The following is a 22,030-nucleotide window of genomic DNA, read 5'->3' as shown; positions in this document are numbered from 1 at the left end:
AAAAATTTCCCAATCCTCTGGCCTGCCACTATTTTTAGCTCCTTTTTTTACTTTAGCCACTCGTTTCCTTTTTATGTACCTGTAGAAACCCTTACTTTTGGTATGGAGGTCGACCTTCATTCAAAGAATGAGAAAGAAAATATCTTTGATTCACTCAATCTGCACACACAAAAGAGAACTAATCAGAAATACTATAAATACAATCTTTATCTACTGGTCAGTTTGAAGACAGCAGTATTAAAGCACCTGTCATCATGAGCTGTTTGGTTCAGGTAATGATGCTTTGTAAAAGTTTGCATGTAGGTCCATGTCACTGAAAATGGCCTGAAGAGGGGTCCTTTGTGCATTGGTCCAACTACTGGCCACTGCACGAGTTGGAGAAGATCTTATTTTTCTTGATGGATATCAGTGAGCTACAGTGTAACACAAGGACAATACACTATCTGATTTGCTAACCTCTGTTTAGTAATAGTTTTAATTAAAGTACTAGTCCCAAAGAAAACAAAAAAATTACCTGGTTGATGAAAGTCATTCAGCTTATCTGCATAAAAGGCCTATGCAAATCACTTTAAATCCTTCCTTTTACTGGAGGAAACATGAGGTGGCAGACAGAATCTCAGAATTGTGAATCCAGAGACAGGGTGAAAAGGGAAAATATCGAGGAAAAATAAAAAACACCGCTCGAATAATTTTTTATCTGCAAGCAAAACAAAAGACAGTGAACCTATTGTCAAGGAGTACTTACAGTTGATGCTTACAGTTTAGTAAGGTATCTAGCATGTGAAAAAAAAATCCATTTTGCAGGAACCCATGGTTCCCAGTTTCATATCGGAACAAACAGAGGAATACAAGGCAAAAGCAAAATACTGAGGATGCGGATGAAATAAAAACAGAAAATGCTGGAAATCTCAGCAGGTCAGGCAGCATCTGTGAAGACAAACAGAGTTAACGTTTCGAGTCTGTGACCCTTCGTCAGAACTGGAAAAGTTCGAGATGTCACAAATTCTTAAGGAACTGCAGGAGTACCGAAAGGGGGAGGGGAGGAAAGAACAAAAGGGAAGGTCTGTGACCGGAGAGGGAGGATAAAAGGAGCGCCCACCAGCGGGAGAATCCAGGAGTTCAAAAGGAGCTAGCTGCGAGCAGCACAAACAGACCTGTGAGGGGAGAGAAAAATAAAATCAAGTGTGACATCACCAGAAACCAGGTAGCTGATTGGTTGGGGAGTATTTTTCTCTCTTCTAAACTTGGACAGGGGTTTAACTTAAGAACCAGGATTACAGATTAAAACTATACATAAATATTTAAAAATTCAAAACTTAAAAATTCAAAGCTTGAAAAATGAAATGATTAAATAAATACATTAGAGATGGCAGGGGAGATGGCATGTGGCAGCTGGTGCACACCAGTGTGATCCATGGCGACCACATCTGCAGTAAGTGTTGGCTGCTCGAGGAACTTTGGCTCCGTGTTGATGAGTTGGAGTCTGAGCTTCAAACACTGCAACAAATCAGGGAGGGGGGAAGAGTTACCTGCATGCTGTGTTCCAGCAGGCAATCACACCTCTTAGGTTAAATAATTCAAATTTGGTCCGTGGTCATGGACAGGAGGGTGTGAGGCAGGTATGGGGACCCAGGATACAGTTATGGAGGAGCCTCAGCCGTTGCAGTTGTCCAATAGATACGAGGTTCTCACTCTGTGGACGAGAGTAGGGACTGCAGGGAGGATGAGTAAACTGACCACAGTTTCGTGGTACAGGGGGCCATTCAAGTTGGGGGAGTAAAAAGTAATGTAGTAGTGGTAGGAGACAGTATAGTTAGGGGCATAGATACTGTTCTCTGCAGCTGAGAGCCTGAGTCCGGAAGGTTATGTTAAGGTTTAAGGACATCTTCTCTGGGATGGAGAGGAACGTGGAGTGGGAGGGGAAAGATCCAGTTGTCGTGGTCCACATTGGTACCAACGATATAGGTAGGACAAAGAAAGAGATTCTGTTGAGGGAGTATTAGCAGCAAGGGGCTAAATTAAAAAGCAGAACCACTAAGGTAATAATCTCTGGATTACTACACGAGCCACGAGCAAATTTGCATAGGGTAAATCAGAGAGATGAACGCGTGGCTCAAAGATTGGTGTGGGAGAAATGGGTTTTGATTCATGGGGCACCAGTACTGGGATAGGAGGGAGCTGATCCGTCGGGACGGGCTTCATTTGAACCAGGCTGGGACCACTGTCCTGGCAAATTGATTAGGGCTGTAGATAGGTCTTTAAACTAAATAGTGAGAGGGGTGGGGGGATGGAGGGTGCAGGTGAGTGGAAATTTAAAAAGTTAAAAAGAAAGGAGAAGGCAATAGTGCAGGGTAGCAATAGGGGTAATGATATCCAGATGTGACAGGAAGGGACAGAGCGTATAAACATAAGTGCATCAGAAACTGGGGTCAAAGTAGGGAGAAATGATAAAAAGACAAAATTAAAAGCTCTTTATCTGAATGCACGCAGCATTCGTAACAAGATAGTTGAATTGTCGGCACAAATAGAAATGAATGATAACAATTACAGAGACGTGGTTGCAAGGTGACCAAGGCTGGGAACAATATTCAAGGGTATTTGACATTTCGGAAGGATAGGCAGAAAGGAAAAGGAGGTGGGGTTAGCTCTGTTAATAAAGGATGCGATCAGTGCAGTACTGAGAAATGATATTGGCTCAGAAGATCAAGATGTGGAATCAGTTTGGGTGCAGATAAGAAATAATGAGGGAAGGAAGTCATTGGTAGGAGGCCCCCTAACAGTAGCTACACTGTGGGAAAGAGTATAAATCAGGAAATAATGGAAGCTTGTAAGAAGGGTACAGCCGTAATCATGGGTGATTTTAATCTACCTATTTATTGGACAAATCAAATTGGCAAAGGTACCCTTGAGGAAGAGTTCATAGAGTATATTCAGGATGGTTTCTTAGAACAATATGTTATGGAACCAACCAGGGAGCAGACTATTTTAGATCTAATAATGTGTAATGAGACTGGATTAATTAATGATCTCATAGTAAAGGATCCTCTTCGGAAGAGTGATATTAGCATGTTAGAATTTCAAATTCAGATTGAGGGTGAGAAAGATATGTCTCAAACTTAAATAAAGGCAATGACAAAGGAATGAAGGCAGAGTTGGCTAAAGTGGACTGGGAAAATAGACTAAAGGTTAAGACGGTAGATAAGCAGTGGCAAACATTTAAGGAGATATTTCATAACTCTCAGCAAAGATATATTCCAGCGAGAAAGAAAACCTCGAAGGGAAGGATGAACTATCTGTGGCTAACTAAGGAAGTAAAGGATGGTATCAAATTGAAAACAAAGGCATACAATGTTGCTAACAATAGTGGAAGGCCAGAAGATTAGGAAATTTTTAGAAACCAGCAAAGGACAACACAAAAATTAATAGAGATAAGATAGTTTGAGAGTAAATTAGCAAGAAATATAAAAACAGACAGTAAGAGCTTCTACAGGTATATAAAAAGGAAGAGATTAGCTAAAGTAAACATTGGTCCCTTAGAGGATGAATCTGGAGAATTAATAATGGGAAATGGAAATGGCAGAGACTTTGAATAAATATTTTGTATTGGTCTTCACGGTAGAAGACACTGAAAGTATCCCAATAATTGATAAGGGGCTATTGGGAGGGAGAGCGGGGGGGAGCTAAAAACAATCACTATCACTAGAGAAAAAGTACTAGGCAAACGAATGGGACTAAAAGTGGACATGTCCCCTGGGCCTGATGGCCTGCATCCTAGGATCTTAAAAGAAGTGGCTGCAGAGATAGTGGTTGTAGTCTACCAAAATTCTCTGGATTCTGGAGGCGTCCCAGCGGATTGGAAAACCGCAAATGTAACGCCCCTATTTAAGAAAGGAGACAGACAGAAAGCCACAACCATAGACCAGTTAGACTAACATCTGTCATTGGGAAAATGCTGGATTTAATTCGTAAGGAAGTGGTGGCAGGACATTTAGAAAATCATAACATAGTCAAGCAGAGTCAGCATGGTTTTATGAAAGGGAAATCATGTTTGACAAATTTGCTGGAGTTCTTTGAGGATGTAATGAGCAGGGTGGATAAGAGGAAACCAGTGGATGTAGTGTATTTGAATTTCCAAAAGGCTTTCAGTAATGTGCCACATAAAAGGTTATTGCACAAGATAAAAGTTCACGGGGTTGGGGATAATATATTAGCATGGATAGAGGATTGGCTAACTAACTTTTCAGAATGGCAGGCAGTGACTAGTGGGGTACCGCAAGGTTCTGTGCTGGGGCCCCAGCAGTTTACACTGTACATTAATGATTTAGACGAAGGGATTAAATGTAGTATCTCCAAATTTGCGGATGACACTAAGTTGGGTAGCAGTGTGAGCTGCGAGGAGGATGCTATGAGGCTGCAGAGTGACTTGGATAGGTTAGGTGAGTGGGCAAATGCATGGCAGATGATGTATAATGTGGATAAGTGTGAGGTTATCCACTTTGGTGGTAAAAACAGAGAGACAGACTATTATCTGAATGGTGACAGATTAGGAAAAGGGGAGGTGCAACGAGACCTGGGTGTCATGGTACATCAGTCATTGAAGGTTGGCATGCAGGTACAGCAGGCGGTTAAGAAAGCAAATGGCATGTTGGCCTTCATAGCGAGGGGATTTGAGTACAGGGGCAGGGAGGTGTTGCTACAGTTGTACAGGGCCTTGGTGAGGCCACACCTGGAGTATTGTGTACAGTTTTGGTCTCCTAACTTGAGGAAGGACATTCTTGCTATTGAGGGAGTGCAGCGAAGGTTCACCAGACTGATTCCCGGGATGGCGGGACTGACCTATCAAGAAAGAGTGGATCAACTGGGCTTGTATTCACTGAAGTTCAGAAGAATGAGAGGGGACCTCATAGAAACGTTTAAAATTCTGATGGGTTCAGACAGGTTAGATGCAGGAAGAATGTTCCCAATGTTAGGGAAGTCCAGAACCAGGGGTCACAGTCTAAGGATAAGGGGTAAGCCATTTAGGACCGAGATGAGGAGAAACTTCTTCACCCAGAGAGTGGTGAACCTGTGGAATTCTCTACCACAGAAAGTTGTTGAGGCCAATTCACTAAATATATTCAAAAAGGAGTTGGATGAAGTCCTTACTACTCGGGGGATCAAGGGGTATGGCGAGAAAGCAGGAATGGGGTACTGAAGTTGCATGTTCAGCCATGAACTCATTGAATGGCGGTGCAGGCTAGAAGGGCCGAATGGCCTACTCCTGCACCTATTTTCTATGTTTCTATTTCTAACAGAAAACAGAGAGTCGGGATAAATGGGTCATTTTCCGGTTGGCAAACAGTAACTAGTGGGGTGTAAAATTGCAAAGACCTGGGGGTCCTTGTGCATGAATCACAAAAAGTGAGTATGCAGGTACAGCAAGTAATCAGGAAGGCAAATGGAATGTTGGATTTTATTGCAAGGGGGATAGAGTATAAAAGCAGAGAAGTCCTGCTACAACTGTACAGGGTATTAGTGAGGCCACACCTAGAGTACTGCGTACAGTTTTGGTCTCCGTATTTAAGGAAGGATATACTTGCATTGGACGCTGTTCAGAGAAGATTTACTAGGTTGATTCCGGAGATGAGGGGGTTGACTTATGAAGATAGGTTGGGCCTATACACATTAGAGTTCAAAAGAATGAGAGGTGATCTTATTGAAATTTATAAGATAATGAGGGGGCTCAACAAGGTGGATGCAGAGAGGATATTTCCACTCATAGAGAAAACTAAAACTAGGGGACATAGTCTTAGAATAAGAGGCTGCCTATTTTGAGATGAGGATAAATTTATTCTCTGAGAAGGTTATAAATCTATGGAATTCTCTGCCCAGAATGCTGTGGAGGCTGGGTCATTGAATATATTTAAGGCGGAGATCGACAGATCTTGGAGCAATGAGGGAGTAAAGAGTTATGGGGAACGGGCAGGGAAGTGGAGCTGAGCAGACATTGACGACGAGGTTCAACTCCGCCTCCAGTGCGCCAGCATAGCCTTCGGCCACCTGAGAGAAGAGAGTGTTCGAAGACCAGGCCCTCAAATCTAGCACCAAGCTCATGGTCTACAGGGCTGTAGTGATACCCGCCCTCCTGTATCGCTCAGAGACGCGGACCATATACAGTAGACACCTCAAATCGCTGGAGAAATACCACCAACGATGTCTCCACAAGATCCTGCAAATCCCCTGGGAGGACAGACGCACTAACGTTGGCGTCCTCGATCAGGCCAACATTCTCAGCATAGAAGCACTGACCACACTCGACCAGCTCCGTTGGACGGGCCACATTGTTCCCAAAGCAAGCCCTCTACTCGGAACTCCTACACGGCAAGTGAGCCCCAGGTGGGCAGAGGAAACGTTTCAAGGACACCCGCAAAGCCTCCTTGATAAAATGCAACATCCCCACCGACACCTGGGAGTCCCTGGCCAAAGACCGCCCTAAGTGGAAGAAGAGCATCCGGAAAGGCGCTGAGCACCTCGAGTCTCGTCGCCGAGAGCATGCAGAAAGCAAGCGCAGGCAGCGGAAGGAGTGTGCGGCATACCAGTCTTCCCACTCACCCCTTCCTTCAACGACTGTCCCAACTGTGACAGCGACTGTAATTCCCATATTGGACTGTTCAGTTACCTAAAAACTCACTTTTAGACTAGAAGCAAGTCTTCCTCGATTTCGAGGGACTGCCTATGATGATGGAGCTGAGTCCATGATCAGATCAACCATGATCTTATTGACTGGCGGAGCAGGCTCGAGGGGCCAAATGGCCTACTCTGCTCCTATTTCTTATGTTGCTATCCTCACCTAACCATGTTTCTCTTCTGTTCTGGAGTGCCTTATTGCCACTTTGCTATCCTATTATGGTATGTTTTAGTGTTCCTGCTGTTGCTTGATATCTTAGTGCTGTATCTTACAGAAAAAGAACTAAAGGTATACCTTGGAACATGACTTAATTTTCAAAAGAATAGGGAAGATTACCAGACTGCCTAGGGCAATAATTTCAAAGGGAAAAGTAACTTTTATCAACTATTTTCCCTGTGCGATTTTTGTATTTTCAAGGTTGTACTTTTTTCAAAAGTAGAGAAAGAACATGTCTGCAGTAGATGTTCCATCATTAATGGAATTTCTGGTGCTCTGTAGTAGTACCAAACCTGCTAGTTGTTTAAGTAGTGGTGGTGAAGAATGTCTACTAACCAGGCTTGAGCCTTTAAAACCTTAATCCTTTAAGGACCTGAGTTATCCTGGTCACTCTCCTCTGAACTCTTTCTAATGCATCTGTATCCTTTTTTTTAGATGTGGTGACCTAAACTAAATGTCATACTCCAGAATTAATCTCCTTATTGATCTGTAGATGTCAATATAGCAAGTTCTAACTTGTAGTCCAATGCCCTCTACATGTATCATAGTACTCAACTAGTCTTATTAATAACTGCCTCACACTGACCAGATGATTCATGCTTCAGATGATCAGAGATCACTCCTAAATTATTCTCTTGTTCTCCTCCGGCAGAAGGAGAACTGCCATATAGACATGTTACACATGTTTACTGTTACCTCTTTTTATATGCATAATCCAACATTTATATCCACATTACGATCTATCTGCCATATCTCAGCTGATCTATCTAATTGGTCTCACTGTCTACAAAGGTGGTCTCCTTTCTGCTTGTTACTTGTCCACAGAGCTTTCTATCTTTAGCAAATTAAATAATACCAGTAGTGCATAACATGCACTATAATTGGAATTTATCTATAGTGCTGCTTCATGAAAATTGATGTGAAGAATCCATTCATCTTGTGTACCATGACCTAATATGGGATGAAAGTATTTTCTTTTTGATGGTCATGATAGGTGTCCTACCGTTTATGTATTTTAGCACTCTCAACTTTGTGAGTGCAGGTCTAGCAAAACTGCGTGTAATTTACCATAAAATTGGCAATCCCACTCAAACCACAGAATGGCTGGTGTGGGAGATAGAAAAAAGTCAGTAGAATCTGACATTCTGGAATTGATGGCAATGTATGTTATTGTTACCATGGGTCGTGCGATGTCTGACCTCATGATGCTGGCACTGGGTGACAGAATGGAAAAAGCTTTTCTGTTTCCAAGTAGTGATAACCCAAAACTGAACAAAAAAATTGAACAATTAATCACAAAATAGCCTAATGATTTAGCTCAGTTGTCAGGAAATGTGTGTATTAATTCTGTACTTATTATTGACAGCGGTGGATGCCACCTGCAGCGATTTTGACTTTGGAACATCTCTGCACATTGCAGCGTCAAACCTCTGCTTGTCAGCTGTGAAATGTTTATTGGAACATGGAGCCAATCCTGTCTTTAGGGTAAGAAACTATAGTATTTTAAAATGAACAGATAATCTTTAGAAATAGCAGTAATAACCAAATTAGTTGTAATAAAAATGAAAAACCTAAATGCAAATATTTAGATGTAAAAATAAATTAATCTATTTACTCAGATTAGCATTTTATGAAATGTTAAAAAAATATTAAAAATGGAACTGGAATACCTATGGTAACATAATTCACTGTCGTGCAGTACATAATCCTCACACATCAATCATGGTGCTTAGGAAAAGGACCAGAGAAGAGCTGATACTAGTAAAGCTGCCTGCAGGAGAGAAGGGAGAACATTGTGGACAGGGAAGTGAGGGTAACATCCTTTAATATCATGCAAGTATCCTCAGTGGGGCAGTTATATTAAATTAATAGTAACTGGGATAGCCATTTCTTATCTTTCTGGCACATTTTATATATGTTGGGTTAGGCATCCCTCCATTAACATTGTTCTCAGTATTCTTTCTTCAGATATTAAATGCAAGATTACTGTCGGTAGAAAGTTTAAAATATTTAAGAGATCCTGACTTATTCACGCAAGTAGAAAAGTCTTAGAAAAAATACTTGCCGCAGACTACTAATCTATTATTTTGATAAATTAATTACATTTTTTCTGATTCAAAGATGCCTACTTTTTTCCCCTTCTTATTTAACCTCCATTTTTATGTTTCTGATTCCTATATTCTTCTCTTCACAAATGCTATTCTGTAGTATAAAATAATCATGGAAAATGAATTTATTGGAATTTGTATTCATTAAGTGTTTAAAAAAAATAAAGGATTCAAATGAGTAATTCGGAAAAAATTGTCCACAAAATAAGAATAAGTTTACTCTTTGGCTCGATGTATTCCTCTGTTATGTAAAGTTATGCATACCTGAGGTAATTGTAAGCTTTATGTACGTATAAATATAGCAATGATAGTGAGAAAATAATCTAGAGATACTAGTAGAAACCTAAGAACTTCTGAGATCATATTTTACAGTTACTTCCTGAATACACTGAGCATTCTAACCATGTTTCTAGTTCTTTATCCACCTCTCTGATCAATATTGTAAAATTAGTCTAAATTGAATTGAAAGTCGATTTTTTTGCCAACACATATCTACTGGTACATCTGTTGAAACTGTTGTAACCAATTCCACTTAGAAATTATTAATAGCTGTCAGATTGAGGCCAACATAGTTGCTCTATCTGGGTTGATTCAAAAAGGTCCAAATATACAGTAAAATCTAACCCTCAAGCTGTAATGAACAGGAATTGTCAAAGCACACACATTACTATGTAACTGTTTTGTGCTATGGATTTGTCCTGGTCTGTAATATTCACTTGCTATCTAGTCTGGGGCAAGTTGCTTCCCAGCTTTGGCAGCACATTAGAGTAGCAGGTGTTTGGATAGGATGGGAACCCGGCACTTCTGGCAGAGACCTGGAGTGCTGCATTTGTGTGACAGAAGGCCTTTTCACCACCATCAACCACCCAGTGTGCCAGCACACATTGAGTGAGACTCTGAGGCGAAGATGGAGGAGGGACAGGTCAGATGTGTGAGGAAGTTGAGGGTGGGTTGTGGTGGGGCATGATATTGAATCAGTACCATTCAAACAGAGCATTTTGAAGCTATGCTACCTTGGTAGATCATGGAGGGTAACAACATCATCTTGCATTTATATAGGGCCTTTAACAAAGTTGAAAACAAAGATGAGAATTTTTAAAATTGAGGCGTTGCCAGACCGGGAACCAATGTATGTCAGCGAGCACAGGGATGATGGGTGAACGGGACTTCGTGCTAGTTTGGATACAGGCAGCTGAGTTTTGGAAGTTTATGAATGGTGGAAGATGTGAGGCCAGCCAGGAGAGCCAGTACTGTAAAAGGTTGCTAGATTTAAATCCTTGGATTTAATTGTTTATTGTGAACATTTTAAAAATAGGCTATGGTATTTGTTGTGTATGCATAATGTATGTACTGTAATACAAGACCACTGAATGTATCTTCACACTGTATACACTATACCTGTACCACCAGTACCACCAGAGGGTGCTACTGGTGGAGACCTAAGGGTCACCTGCACACAGCAGGTAACCAAGTATAAAAGGGAGCTCACCTCATTGTGTCCTCACTCAAGGAGCTGCAAGAAACGGACTAAGGTCACTACAGTTCAAGTACAATACCCTTACCTCGTGGAATCATTATTAGAGTGCTTGCATATACTACAACTGGTGACGAGATTACGAATTTCCACGCGCAATATGTCTAACCTAAGCAACTTTCAACAATTCGCTGATGGGGAAGATTGGGATGCCTTTGTGGAAAGGCTTGAACACTTTTTCATTGCAAATGCCCTAGCAGGAGATGACCAGACCTCGCTGGCTGATAAGTGCAGAGCTATCCTGCTCAGTAGTTGTGGGCCCACTGTCCATTGCCTCATCAGGGACCTGCTAGCCCCAGTGAAGACGACAACCAAAACTTACGCGGAGCTCGTAACAATAATACAGGAACAGCTCAAACCTAAAAAGAGCATCCTCGCAGCCAGACACCGGTTCTATACCCACCGGCGGCCCGAAAACCAAGAAATTGCAAAATATGCTGCAGACCTGAGACGATTGGCTGCACTGTGTGATTTTGGTGACCACCTCACCGAAGCACTGAGGGACATCTTTGTTATTGGAATCGGCCACGAGGGCCTCCTCCACAAGTTGCTCTCTGCGGACACTACGGTCACCCTGCAGAAGGCAATTAAAGTGAGCCAGGCGTTCGTGATTTCGGGCTGCGATTCCAAGAGGATTATGACTCACCCCCAGGACTCTTAACCCGCCGAGTACAGTGAACCGAATGGCGTCTTTCAGAGGCAAGGCTGCTGCCCCGAGTCCTGCAACCCTGAGTCCGCCACATGGGGCTAACCGGCTAGCCCCGTGCTGGTGCTGTGGAGGAAATCACAGGGCCCACCAGTGCCGATACAAGGACTATACTTGCAAAGGCTGTAAAACTAAAGGTCATCTCCAGCGAATGTGTAGAAGAAATTTTACTCACCGAGTCGCTGAAGAGTTGGTTGATCACCCGGGCTCCAGTGCTTATGAAGACAAAGAGAGAGTTTATGAAGCGGCTCAGTCCCTGGAAGAGGTGTACGGAGTGTATACCTGCTCCACCGAGAGTTCCCCGTGGAAAATGGAAGTAGAAATCAACGGTGTTCCAGTCTCGATGGAGGTCGATACAGGGGGGAGCCAATCGCTGATGAATCAGACGGCCTTCGAGAATCTCTGGGACAATCCTGCCAAATGACCCAAAATGCTCCCAATCCAGACAAAGCTGCTCACTTACACAAACGACACCATCCCAGTCATTGGCAGTATGGATGTCCAGGTGTCCCATGGTGGCGCGATGCACAAGCTACCTTTGTGGATCATTGCTGGTGATGGCCCTATGCTGCTGGGAAGAAGATGGATGAAGCAAATCCGAATCTGTTGGAGCTGGGAAAGCCTCCAGGCCCCGGCGATCGACGTCCTACGCGGCCCCAAACTTGGATCCATCACAGTACCTGGAAATCCTACTGTCCAATTCGACTGCGTGGCGATGACACAGACTGAACAACTCAATGGTGAGATGATCCAACCTGAACGACCAGACCTCACCTTCCAGGCTCCAGTGGCAGGACTCCGAGGGAAGAAGATCGGCGCAGAAGGTAGATTCCCGGCCTCCGTGGCAGAACCTGGGGAGAAAAGGATCACCGCAGCCTACCTCGTGGAGGGAAAGTAGATGGCGCCCGCACCACAATGTGAAGTACCTGAAATCAAGATGGCCGCGACCAGATCACGAGGGGCAGTGTTGAGGGAGCAACATGTGTTGCCGAGCAGCGAACCGGATTGGGGTAAAGATTTCAAGACCCTTTTAAAGGAGATCGGCAACCCAGAACAATTAAAGGGACAGTTCCACTCTTGGTACAGCGACACTAATGATAGAGGTAATTAACGAGTGCAAGTATACAAATGTACCGTTGAACAGCGATGCTGGTGACACTAATGTAAAAGATGCAATCAACAAATGCAAGTATATAAATGTACTGCTGAACAGTGATGTTGGTAATACTAATGAAAAAATTTAACTAACAAATGCAGGTATCTAAATGTAACATTGCACAGAGATGCTGATAGTATACAGGAAAGTGATGTAATTGACAAATGCGAAAGTGTAAAGACAAATAACAATGTCGAGTCAGTTGATCGCGGTTAGAGCCAATGTATCATGAATGCTAATGATGAAATGAGATATGATGCCGGGTTCTACATGCACGCCGATAAAACCAAAGGTAACCACCCGTGGGAAGCACCCAGGTCCAGCGAGCTACCTGATCATGTAGCCTGTGCCTCCGGGACCAATGTGAGGGTGGCCACACACACAGAAGGAGCATACCCACTGTAGGGCCAGCAATCAATGGACTGCACAGGCACCACCACTGGCACCCTGTCCCAGATCAGTCCTATCCCCCTGGCCACCAGGGCCAGCACCGGGAGTAAGAGGCCAACACCCTCCAGCCCTCCCGGCGAGACCTGGGATGACCAGACTTCCACCACCGCTGAAGGACAGCAGGGAGACTCTGCAGCCCTCAAAGGCGGACAGGGAGGCCACACACTCCTGTGGCTCTGCCCACCACTAAACGTCCTGATCCACCGGCATCCACACCCCAGGGGCCAGACCGCAATACTACGTATGTACCTTACCTGTAATATGTACCACCACTACTGAACTCTACAACAGTGACATAATCAATCCGATTCTTTATTCTCTGTACATGTATGCACATGCAGGTGTTGAGCCACACACATGTATGGGGGGGTGAAAATGGATGTATGTAGCCATGGACACATGGATCACACCCAGAACACCCACAACCCTCACTACAACCTCCAACCGTCCACTGCCGACCACTTCCCAATGTCGTGGCAAAAAGGACTTGAGGGGTCCACAGGGAGAGAGCCATTCCCAAGCAAAGACAAAGTGCAAGGGCTTTGGGCACTCAAGTCGAGGGCCAGAGCACACAGTGCAAAAGCCTGTGGCACAGGCTTAGGGGGGGAGTGTTATTGTGTATGTATAATGTATGTACTGTAACACTAGACCACTGAATGTATCTTCACACTATATACACCATACCTGTACCACCTGAGGGTGCTACTGGTGGAGACCTAAGGGTTACCTGCACACTGCAGGTAACCAAGTATAAAAGGAAGCTCACCTCATTGTGTCCTCACTCAAGGAGCTACAATAAACGGACTAAGGTCACTACAGTTTAAGTATAATACCCTTACCTCATGGAGTCATTATTGGAGTGCTTGCATATACTACAGTATCTACTTGTCATTGATTTGGTCAGGTAAGATGACCATCGTTATATTGACTTTGTTGATCTGAAAGGCACAGCAGCTTATGAATAACATCAGGAGATTTTGGAAATGTTTCTCCTTCTGCCTTCAAGCTTTTTTTTTGCGTTGCATCTGATCTTCTTGCAATTTCTTGAGGTAGGCTTGGAAAAAATGTCATATTTTCACAGCATTGATAAAAAATTCATTTAGGCCAGTTCAAGACATAACATTCACATCCTAGTATTAAACTGCTGTAGTACTAGGTTTCTGTCACAAGAGGTCATCAATAAGCTACAGGGGAACAGCAGAGTATTTGATAGTGCCAGAAAATAGATACTGCAGGATTTCAGTTTCCTTGCATTCCACGTACTGTGATGTGTAGTTAAATATTTTCTGTAAATCCTGGCTCTTTCCCACTCCACTGTAAGAAAAAGCAATTCCCAGATTTCAGATCTGGCGTTTTTGAGGGGTGTCAATTTCTGTATGCATTTTAGTGTAGTAGATGGGCAGTGGGTGGGGGATTTATTCTGTCTGATCAGTGCAGTTGGTGGGGGCCTATGCCATTTTTGTGGCCAGACTGAATTTAAATGCAGTTGGCAAGCTGCCAGCACGAATCTCGCTTCCTATTGACAGTTCGTCGATTGGAAGGGTGAGAAATCTGATAGGCCGGCCTCTACTTCAAGGTAGCCTGCAGCCCTTGAAGAGGAGGTGAATTTATTAAGGGTAAATAGTGAACTGTGCTTTCCTGGAACAGCAGGTAGCATGCCTTCAATCAGGGTTTCCAGATTTTCTGATGCAGCAAGAAGAAAGAAAATAAAGACTTGCAATTATATGGCGCCTTTCACGACCACCGGACGTCTCAAAAGCACTCTACAGCCAATGAAGTACTTTTGAAGTGTAGTCACTGTTGTAATGTGGGAAGCGCGGCAACCAACTTGCGCACAGCAAGCTTCCACAAACATCAGTGTGATAATGACCCGATAATCTGTTTTTAGTTAATGTTGATTGAGGGATAAATATTGGCCAGGACACCAGGGATAAACTCCCCTGCTCTTCGAAATAGTGTTGTGGGATCTTTTATGTCCACCTGAGAGGGAAGACGGAGTCTTGGTTTAACGCCTTATCCGAAAGACGGCACCTCCGACAGTGCAGCACTCGCTCAGCACTGCACTGGAGTGTCAACCTAGATTTATGTGCTCAGGTTCCTGGAGTGGGACTTGAACCCATAACCTTCTGACTCAGACGAGTGTGCAACTCACTGATCCACAGCTGACACTGCAGTGCCCATAGAGGAAGTTAGCAGCAGAAAGGAGGTTCAATTTCCCTCAGATGAACGACGGTTTCCCAGACAAATTTCTCAGGAGCAGTGGAGAGGTGTGGCAGAGCAATTAAATGTGACAATCATTGTTCCCATGACTTGCAGTGCAGAAAAAATAAATGAATGATCTCATCAGGACTGTCAAGGTAAGGCACACTCTTATTCTCTGCATTGGCTTGCATCACTGTACTTTAGCCTCAGCATTATCGCTTGGTTCCCCCCCTCCCCCTCACTTCCCATGCTTCTCCTCAAATCACCTGTACCTGCTGCTTGCACTCACATCCTCAAAAGCTGCTATTGCCCTCACAGCTCTTTTCCCCTCTTCGCCGCACTTGGTGCTTCTTCATCTGATCATGCAGACAGTGCTAAGCTACCTCAGCCATATTGAAAACCTTTCAACAGAGCTAATTTATTTCTACTCTTCTTGCAGAAGTAGCTGGCACACAATTGAAGGGAGAGTACGAGAACAGGATGAGGTCCTACTTCTATACTGACACTGACACCAATGGAAGAGAGATGGCTATGCTGGAGGTTAAGCACAGCAGATATTTAGGCATCTTCCCTTACCTTTCTCTTTCACTAAACTCTTCCATTCACACACTCAGCATGACCATCTGTTAATGCATTGCACTGTCACTCATCAGCTATTGAGTACCTCTACTAACCTTTGCCCTTCTTCCCTTTTTTGAAGTTTATCAGACACCTCGGGGCTTGCAGGCACACAGACTGAGGGTGAGTCCACACTTGAAGATGTACTATCACTCGTCTTTCCAAGCACCGGCACAGACATTGGCACCTCGAGTGGTGTAGATATTGATTTAGAGGGGGTCTACACTGGGTGATTCACTTGAGCACAAGTGAGCAGGAGCAGAGACAGTGAAAACAACAGACTATGAAACAGCTCACCAGAGTGCCAGCTTGTGTCCTCTGTTTAGGACAGAGCCTTTAAAAGAAAGGTGTTAGTGCAATTGCTCAGTGCATTGAGCTGCCTGCTAGGGAGCTTCTACTATGTTGGAGAGTGCGGAAAAGTCCACTACTCATGGCTCGACACATTGCAGTCAAGCATGGAGCATGTGGTTAACTCAGTGGACGCTACAGTTGCCCCACCCCTGCATGAGTCTGTAGAACCAGTATAATCTTTCAGGAATGCTCATATTAAGGCCATACAGGCTCTGGGTTCAACCATCTTCTCTGCCTTGGATGGGCTCAAACTGCCAAAGGTCGCCAACTATGAGCATCTCAAGCGAGCTGACTGAGCCACATCAGCTTTCTATCTCCCATGCTCAAGCCACAGGGAAAGTAGCTCATAGGAGTCTTGGAGTAGGCAAGAGAGAACTTAAGACAGGCCCGAGGGGCTCACACCAGAGTGATGATTAATGTTAAGCATTTGTATAAGTCTGTAAAATTATAATCCTTTTTAAAATCTTTGTGTGTGGAGAATGTTCCTGTAGTACCTGGTGATCCTGCAATGTTAGTTGACATGGATACCAGTGTTGGTCTTTGGACAAATGCAGTTTATTTGAAGGTAGAAGGACTGAGAGAGATGTTGGACAAAACTGTAACTGCAAGGAAGCAGGGATTGTTCAGCTGAAGTGCTCTTGAATGAGTTACTGCTGAAGAGTGCTGGCTGCAGGCAACAATTGGAGCCCTCTTGTCTCATCTTCTCTCATCAGCATTCTCTCCCACATCATGTGGCTGACAGTTGTCATTCAATGGCGGTTCTATGTGTTCCTGTTACAGATCAAAGTTATGCCACATACAGCAAACCACTACGATACGGGTTCTATTGCAGGAAGCAGCAGACCCGTTGAAGCATTGGAATTGTTGCTTGAGGACGAGGAAGTCACAGGCCAAGCGTGCGGGGATAGCTCTTATCCTCTCACTTGCTGTGCAGGGTCAAAGAGTTGGGAAAGTGGGCATGGACTTGCATGATGCTCTGCTGGCAATTACACATCAGTTGTGCATTGATGGAATGGAAGCCCATGTGATTTATGAAGGCAGAGGAGTCATTTTGAAGGAGCCAGTAGGGAGGCATGGGTGCAGTCAATGATGTCCTGGACTGAGGGGAAGGCTGCAATCACTGAACCTCAAGCCCTACCCTGCTGCTTACAGATGTTTGTGGGAAAAGTGATGAAAATGTTTGCTCTAGCGACAAGGGTCATCTGTTTAACGCAAGCATAAACTGCAGACTGATTGATAACCTTTGTAGCAGTCTGTAAGGAGCCAAAGGTTCAGGGCTGCACTGACATTGACTGCATTAGGCAGTATTGTGCTAGCTGTAGCACGTGGTTGCAGGTCTTGTTGCAGGAGTAAGCACAACTTTGTGATAGCCTCCCTAGAGAAGTGAAGCTTGCTTTATGCACTGCTCCTCAGGAAACTGCAGGTCTGTTGTCCTGTGCCTACACACACTGTTGGGAGGATAAAGATTCCTGTGAGCTCGCCTCATTCTATTTGGTCTCCCTGCAGCTGCAGCTCTGTTTGGAACTTCCTCCTGCTGTTGCTCCTCCTCCTCTTGCCAGAAGGACCCTCCTGTAGGAAAAATGCGTGGCCAGAAACCCCTTAAGAACTCAGAATGTTCGACAAGCACTTTGAAATGGAGCCAAAAATCACAATGTAAACGAGCAAAATCTATTCCAAAACTTTCCAGGGTTTTACCTGAGAGCAACTGAGAATCCCTTTAATTGTCACTGGAAATGGTCGCATCACGACTTGTGAATGGGATCCGGAGCTTGCAGTAGCAATGCAGCCAGAGATGAAAATTGCATTGGGGTCTTAACATGCTTTGATGCTGATTTGCATATATTTATTAGACGCTCGTCTATTTCAGGCGGAAGTTCTGGATGTTGAAATCAAAATCCGCTCTAAAATCAGCACAGGTGGACAAGCAGCATTTAATACTCAATATTGGCCCTGCTACCACACTATTTTTAGGTGTGAAAATCACCCCCAGTATGTTTACAAATAGTGAGTATTTGTGTTGCCATATTGGATCCATCAGTGGCTTCAGATTTGAGCCCCAACTTTAACTTGAGGTGGATATCAGGCAGGCGGGGGCTGAGGACTCAGCATTCGTGGATCGGGGGTTTTGGGATGGTCTCGCATTAGGTTGGGTGGGAAGCCCTGGACAGGGGAGGCCTAAACATTGCTTGTAAGGCCCAGAGGACCCCAGAAAAATGCTTCCTATTTGGGCCTCTTCTGGCCCCAACTCTTCTTATCATTAGATTAGCCTGGCAGTAAAGCCGCAATGGCTTTTCTGCTCAGGCCACTGACTAAAATAGCAGTTACGTCCCGATAACATAATCGGAGCTCAATCTGCAAATTTAAAGAAGGTCCCTGCTGGTTTCTAGCAGGTGTCATTCCTGCCTGCTCAGAAGATCAAGTTAAATTGAAGACTACGAGAAGGGGATAAGATGTCGGTAGGCAAGTTTCCAGGGCGATTTTAACTGCCTGCCTGCCCGGTTTCTGCTCAGCGAGCAGGATTAGAATTGCCCCAATATAGTGTGAATTGGCTCAAGTTAATATATTATGTAATGTAAAATACTAACTTACTTGCTCTGGACCTGTCTATTCAAGGCATTGACTAGAGACGAAGTACTTCTGCACAGAAAAAGGAAAATAAAAACAGTAGCTGAGTCACCCAATGTGATTTTTTTACACCTTAATATACAGAGCTGGGAGATAGTCACCTGTTTCCTTTCTTGTATAGAGAACGCTGATTGATGACTGGGAGGAATAAAATCAGTGTTAAAATAAATAAGAAAATCATTTTTAAGATTATCTGAACAAATCTGCATGATGGTAAATGCTCAGCTTCAGTTTAAATGTGCAGGAGATTTCCATTAGGATTTTTATTTGCATGATTGAAATTTCATGCTTTGCGATTTCAAACAAAAGTGAAGGGGAGAAGTTTATTTTAAATGAAGTGAGATTGCAATCAATCATTCTTCATTATTTATACTAGGCCAGTTCCAATTGCCGTCCAAATCAAATGTTAATGGTGTTTCATGCTCAGTCAAATTTCTGCAGTGGCTGTAGAGAAAAACTGGTTGGATCATATTTTCTTACTACTCTTTCACATGGGGAAGTGCCTATTCACAGTAACACATTGGAGGTGTAAGCAAGGAAAAACGCTCAGTTATACATGTCACTGAGTCTCTCTCTCTCTCTCATATATCTTGTGGGTTTAGTAAAATGATTTTGTGGTGTTCTAATCTGCAGAACAAGTTTAATACCCAAAGATTGAGGTGCCTTATTTATAATCTGAGGGTAAATTATAACATCGCACCATGTATCTAAGCTATTCTGTAGACTATAAACATTTTTTTTCTTTGAATTCATATGCACACCATTCAAGCTCTCACACAGAGTAGTATAGGACTGCAGTGGTTCAAGAAGCTAGCTCACCACCACCAAAGGCAACCAGGGATGGGCAATAAATGCTGAACATGGCAGCGACACGCACATCCTGTGAACGAATAAAAAAAAATACAGCTAAAGAAACTATGCAGAGATTCCCGGTTCCATCTTAAGTTGTCTAATGAGTTTTAGAAGATGCCAAAATCCTTTTATGTTCAGATGAATTATGTTACACAGCCAACTCTCATTGAATGGACATGAATAAATTATTTGAATGCAGAACTTTTGTAGTACGTTGAATTTTTAATATGTTTTATTTTCTTTTTAAAGTTATTTTTCCCAGCCCTGGCTTAGGGCTACACACCAACTGTGTACCTCTTTCTATAGTTTATAATTGCTCTTGATTTGATTAGCAGATATTCGATGAAGGCAAGGTGATGACTTTTCCTTTACTTCTGCCTGACTGGAGAACCACCTGGCTTCAGTGTGATGCTTCCCCATGGCAGTGTAATTTAGAACTGCAACTTAGTGGAGACACAGACCTATATTCCATCACTCTGTGGTGCTGTGCTTCTAATTCTGCCTACTGTATTATTCACACTTAACCAACACATCACCCAGCCATGCTTACTTGCTAGTGGTTACATAGAAACATAGAAAATTGGTGCAGGAGTAGGCCATTTGGCCCTTCGAGCCTGCACCACCATTCAATAGGATCATGGCTGATCATTCCCTCAGTATCCCTTTCCTGCTTTCTCTCCATACCCCTTGATCCCCTTAGCCGTAAGGGCCATATCTAACTCCCTCTTGAATATATCCAATGAACTGGCATCAACAACTCTGCAGTCGGGAATTCCACAGATTAACAACTCTCTGAGTGAAGAAGTTTCTCCTCATCTCAGTCCTAAATGGCCTACCCCTTATCCTAAGACTGTGTCCCCTGGTTCTGGACTTCCCCAACATCGGGAACAATCTACCCGCATCTAACCTGTCCCATCCCGTCAGAATCTTGTATATTTCTATGAGATCCCCTCTCATCCTTCTAAACTCCAAAGTGTAAAGGCCCAGTTGATCCAGTCTCTCCTCATATGTCAGTCCAGCCATCCCGGGAATCAGTCTGGTGAACCTTCGCTGCGTACCCCATGAATGCTACAATGATATTTGGAATAAGATGCTTCAGTTGGAGGTATTGTAAGAGCAGAACATTCTGATATATGAATTAAAGGAACAAGGCTAATCCCAGAAGATAAATTCAGTATGAATGGGTAGAGGATATTCATAGGTGAAGGGTAGCCATAGACATTCAAGATAATTTGGAAATTAAGTAAACTGCTTGGATATTCTAGACACAATTAAATAGGATGCTGTAAATCTGAAACAAGAACAGAAAATAGTGAAAATGCGCAGCAGGCCAGGCATTATCCGTGGAGAGGAAAGACATTTTGGGTATGGTCCCTTCCGTCTCTTTAATTAACAAGTAGATAGTGGACAGAGTTAACAGTAAGGGTCTTCTACAGACCCTCTGGCTAGGGAAAGGACACTCTGATCCTAGTATCATAGAATGTTCCAACACAGTAGCAGGCCATCCAGCCTACTGGTCATTTGTCTCAATGAATTTTTCCCCCAAGCTGAAAATTTACCAGTAAAAGTAACATTTATAACACAAAAATCTGAATAAAATGCTTATTCTGACTGTAACTGTACCGTATTATGAATCTTTGTTAATTGTTTTTTGCTGTGGCAGGAAATTGAGGATTGATTTGGAGTACTTTACTGCAACTTGAATTATTAGGTTGGACTTTATTGACAGTGTTTTAATGTTTTGGCTCTCCTGGATTGGCTACATTCCACATCAGTCACATCAGCCCCCTTCTCCTTCACTTTGGCTCCAAAATTCAAGTTAATAGTTCTTCCCTCCTGAGTCTGATCAACATTCATGCAGTGAACCAGGACTTGTTTTTGTAAGTTGCATCTAATCTCTATCCAATGATAGAAAAGTGCAGAGTCTGTGAGGTAACTGAATTTTTTTTGATATAAAAATATCAGAACTGCATCCTGGTGTAAGTAGTAGAAATAACTATGTTCTAGGAAGTTGTTTATTAAAGTAGTCAGAGACCGACTCAACTTCTCCAGTCACATGCCTCATCCTCTCTCAGGAAGATTGTTGTTTGGTTTTTAACTCAATGTTCAGGCCCCTCTGTATTCTTAATAAACCTGGTCAGCAATAGAATAAATGGACACTGCCCCTACCTCCTCGATAACTTTGCTAGTCAAATGAATTATGCAACCACATAGTCCAGATACAGCTGATGAGAAAACCAGCACAAGGAGAACAATATAAGTTGGGTGGGGCTAGGCCCAACTACATAGATTTCCTGCCTGCTCATTCTGATTATTTCTTGCTCGCCTGCATTCTCATTCAGTGAATCAAAAGTGCTTCCTGGCCCATGCACCTGTTGCCCCAAGTACTTGCAGGTCTACTTGCTTGCTGTCCTGCTTCCCAGCCCATTGCCTATTCAAGTGTACTGAATGCTTAGCCCACTGCATGTTCAGCCTAAGTGATTCCTGGCCCACCTGCATAGATTGCTTCCTGTTCCACTCATTTACCCACTGGCCCCAAGTGCCT

General features: G+C 43.4%; 1 protein-coding gene across 5 annotated transcripts in view; it reads left to right on the top strand.

The window, feature by feature from the left end:
• LOC139273030 (CAP-Gly domain-containing linker protein 4-like) overlaps positions 1 to 22,030 on the top strand; it is a 372,964-nt gene that overhangs the window by 58,870 nt on the left and 292,064 nt on the right. For all 5 annotated transcript variants that reach the window (XM_070889311.1, XM_070889307.1, XM_070889309.1 and 2 more), the window contains exon 6: positions 8,250 to 8,368. In XM_070889311.1, the coding sequence (XP_070745412.1) occupies positions 8,250 to 8,368 (119 nt within the window). The remainder of the gene's footprint in view (positions 1 to 8,249; positions 8,369 to 22,030) is intronic.

Source organism: Pristiophorus japonicus, chromosome 9 (assembly GCF_044704955.1).
Source record: "Pristiophorus japonicus isolate sPriJap1 chromosome 9, sPriJap1.hap1, whole genome shotgun sequence".
Taxonomy (NCBI): domain Eukaryota; kingdom Metazoa; phylum Chordata; class Chondrichthyes; family Pristiophoridae; genus Pristiophorus; species Pristiophorus japonicus.
This window is presented reverse-complemented; position numbering and strand designations above follow the sequence as displayed.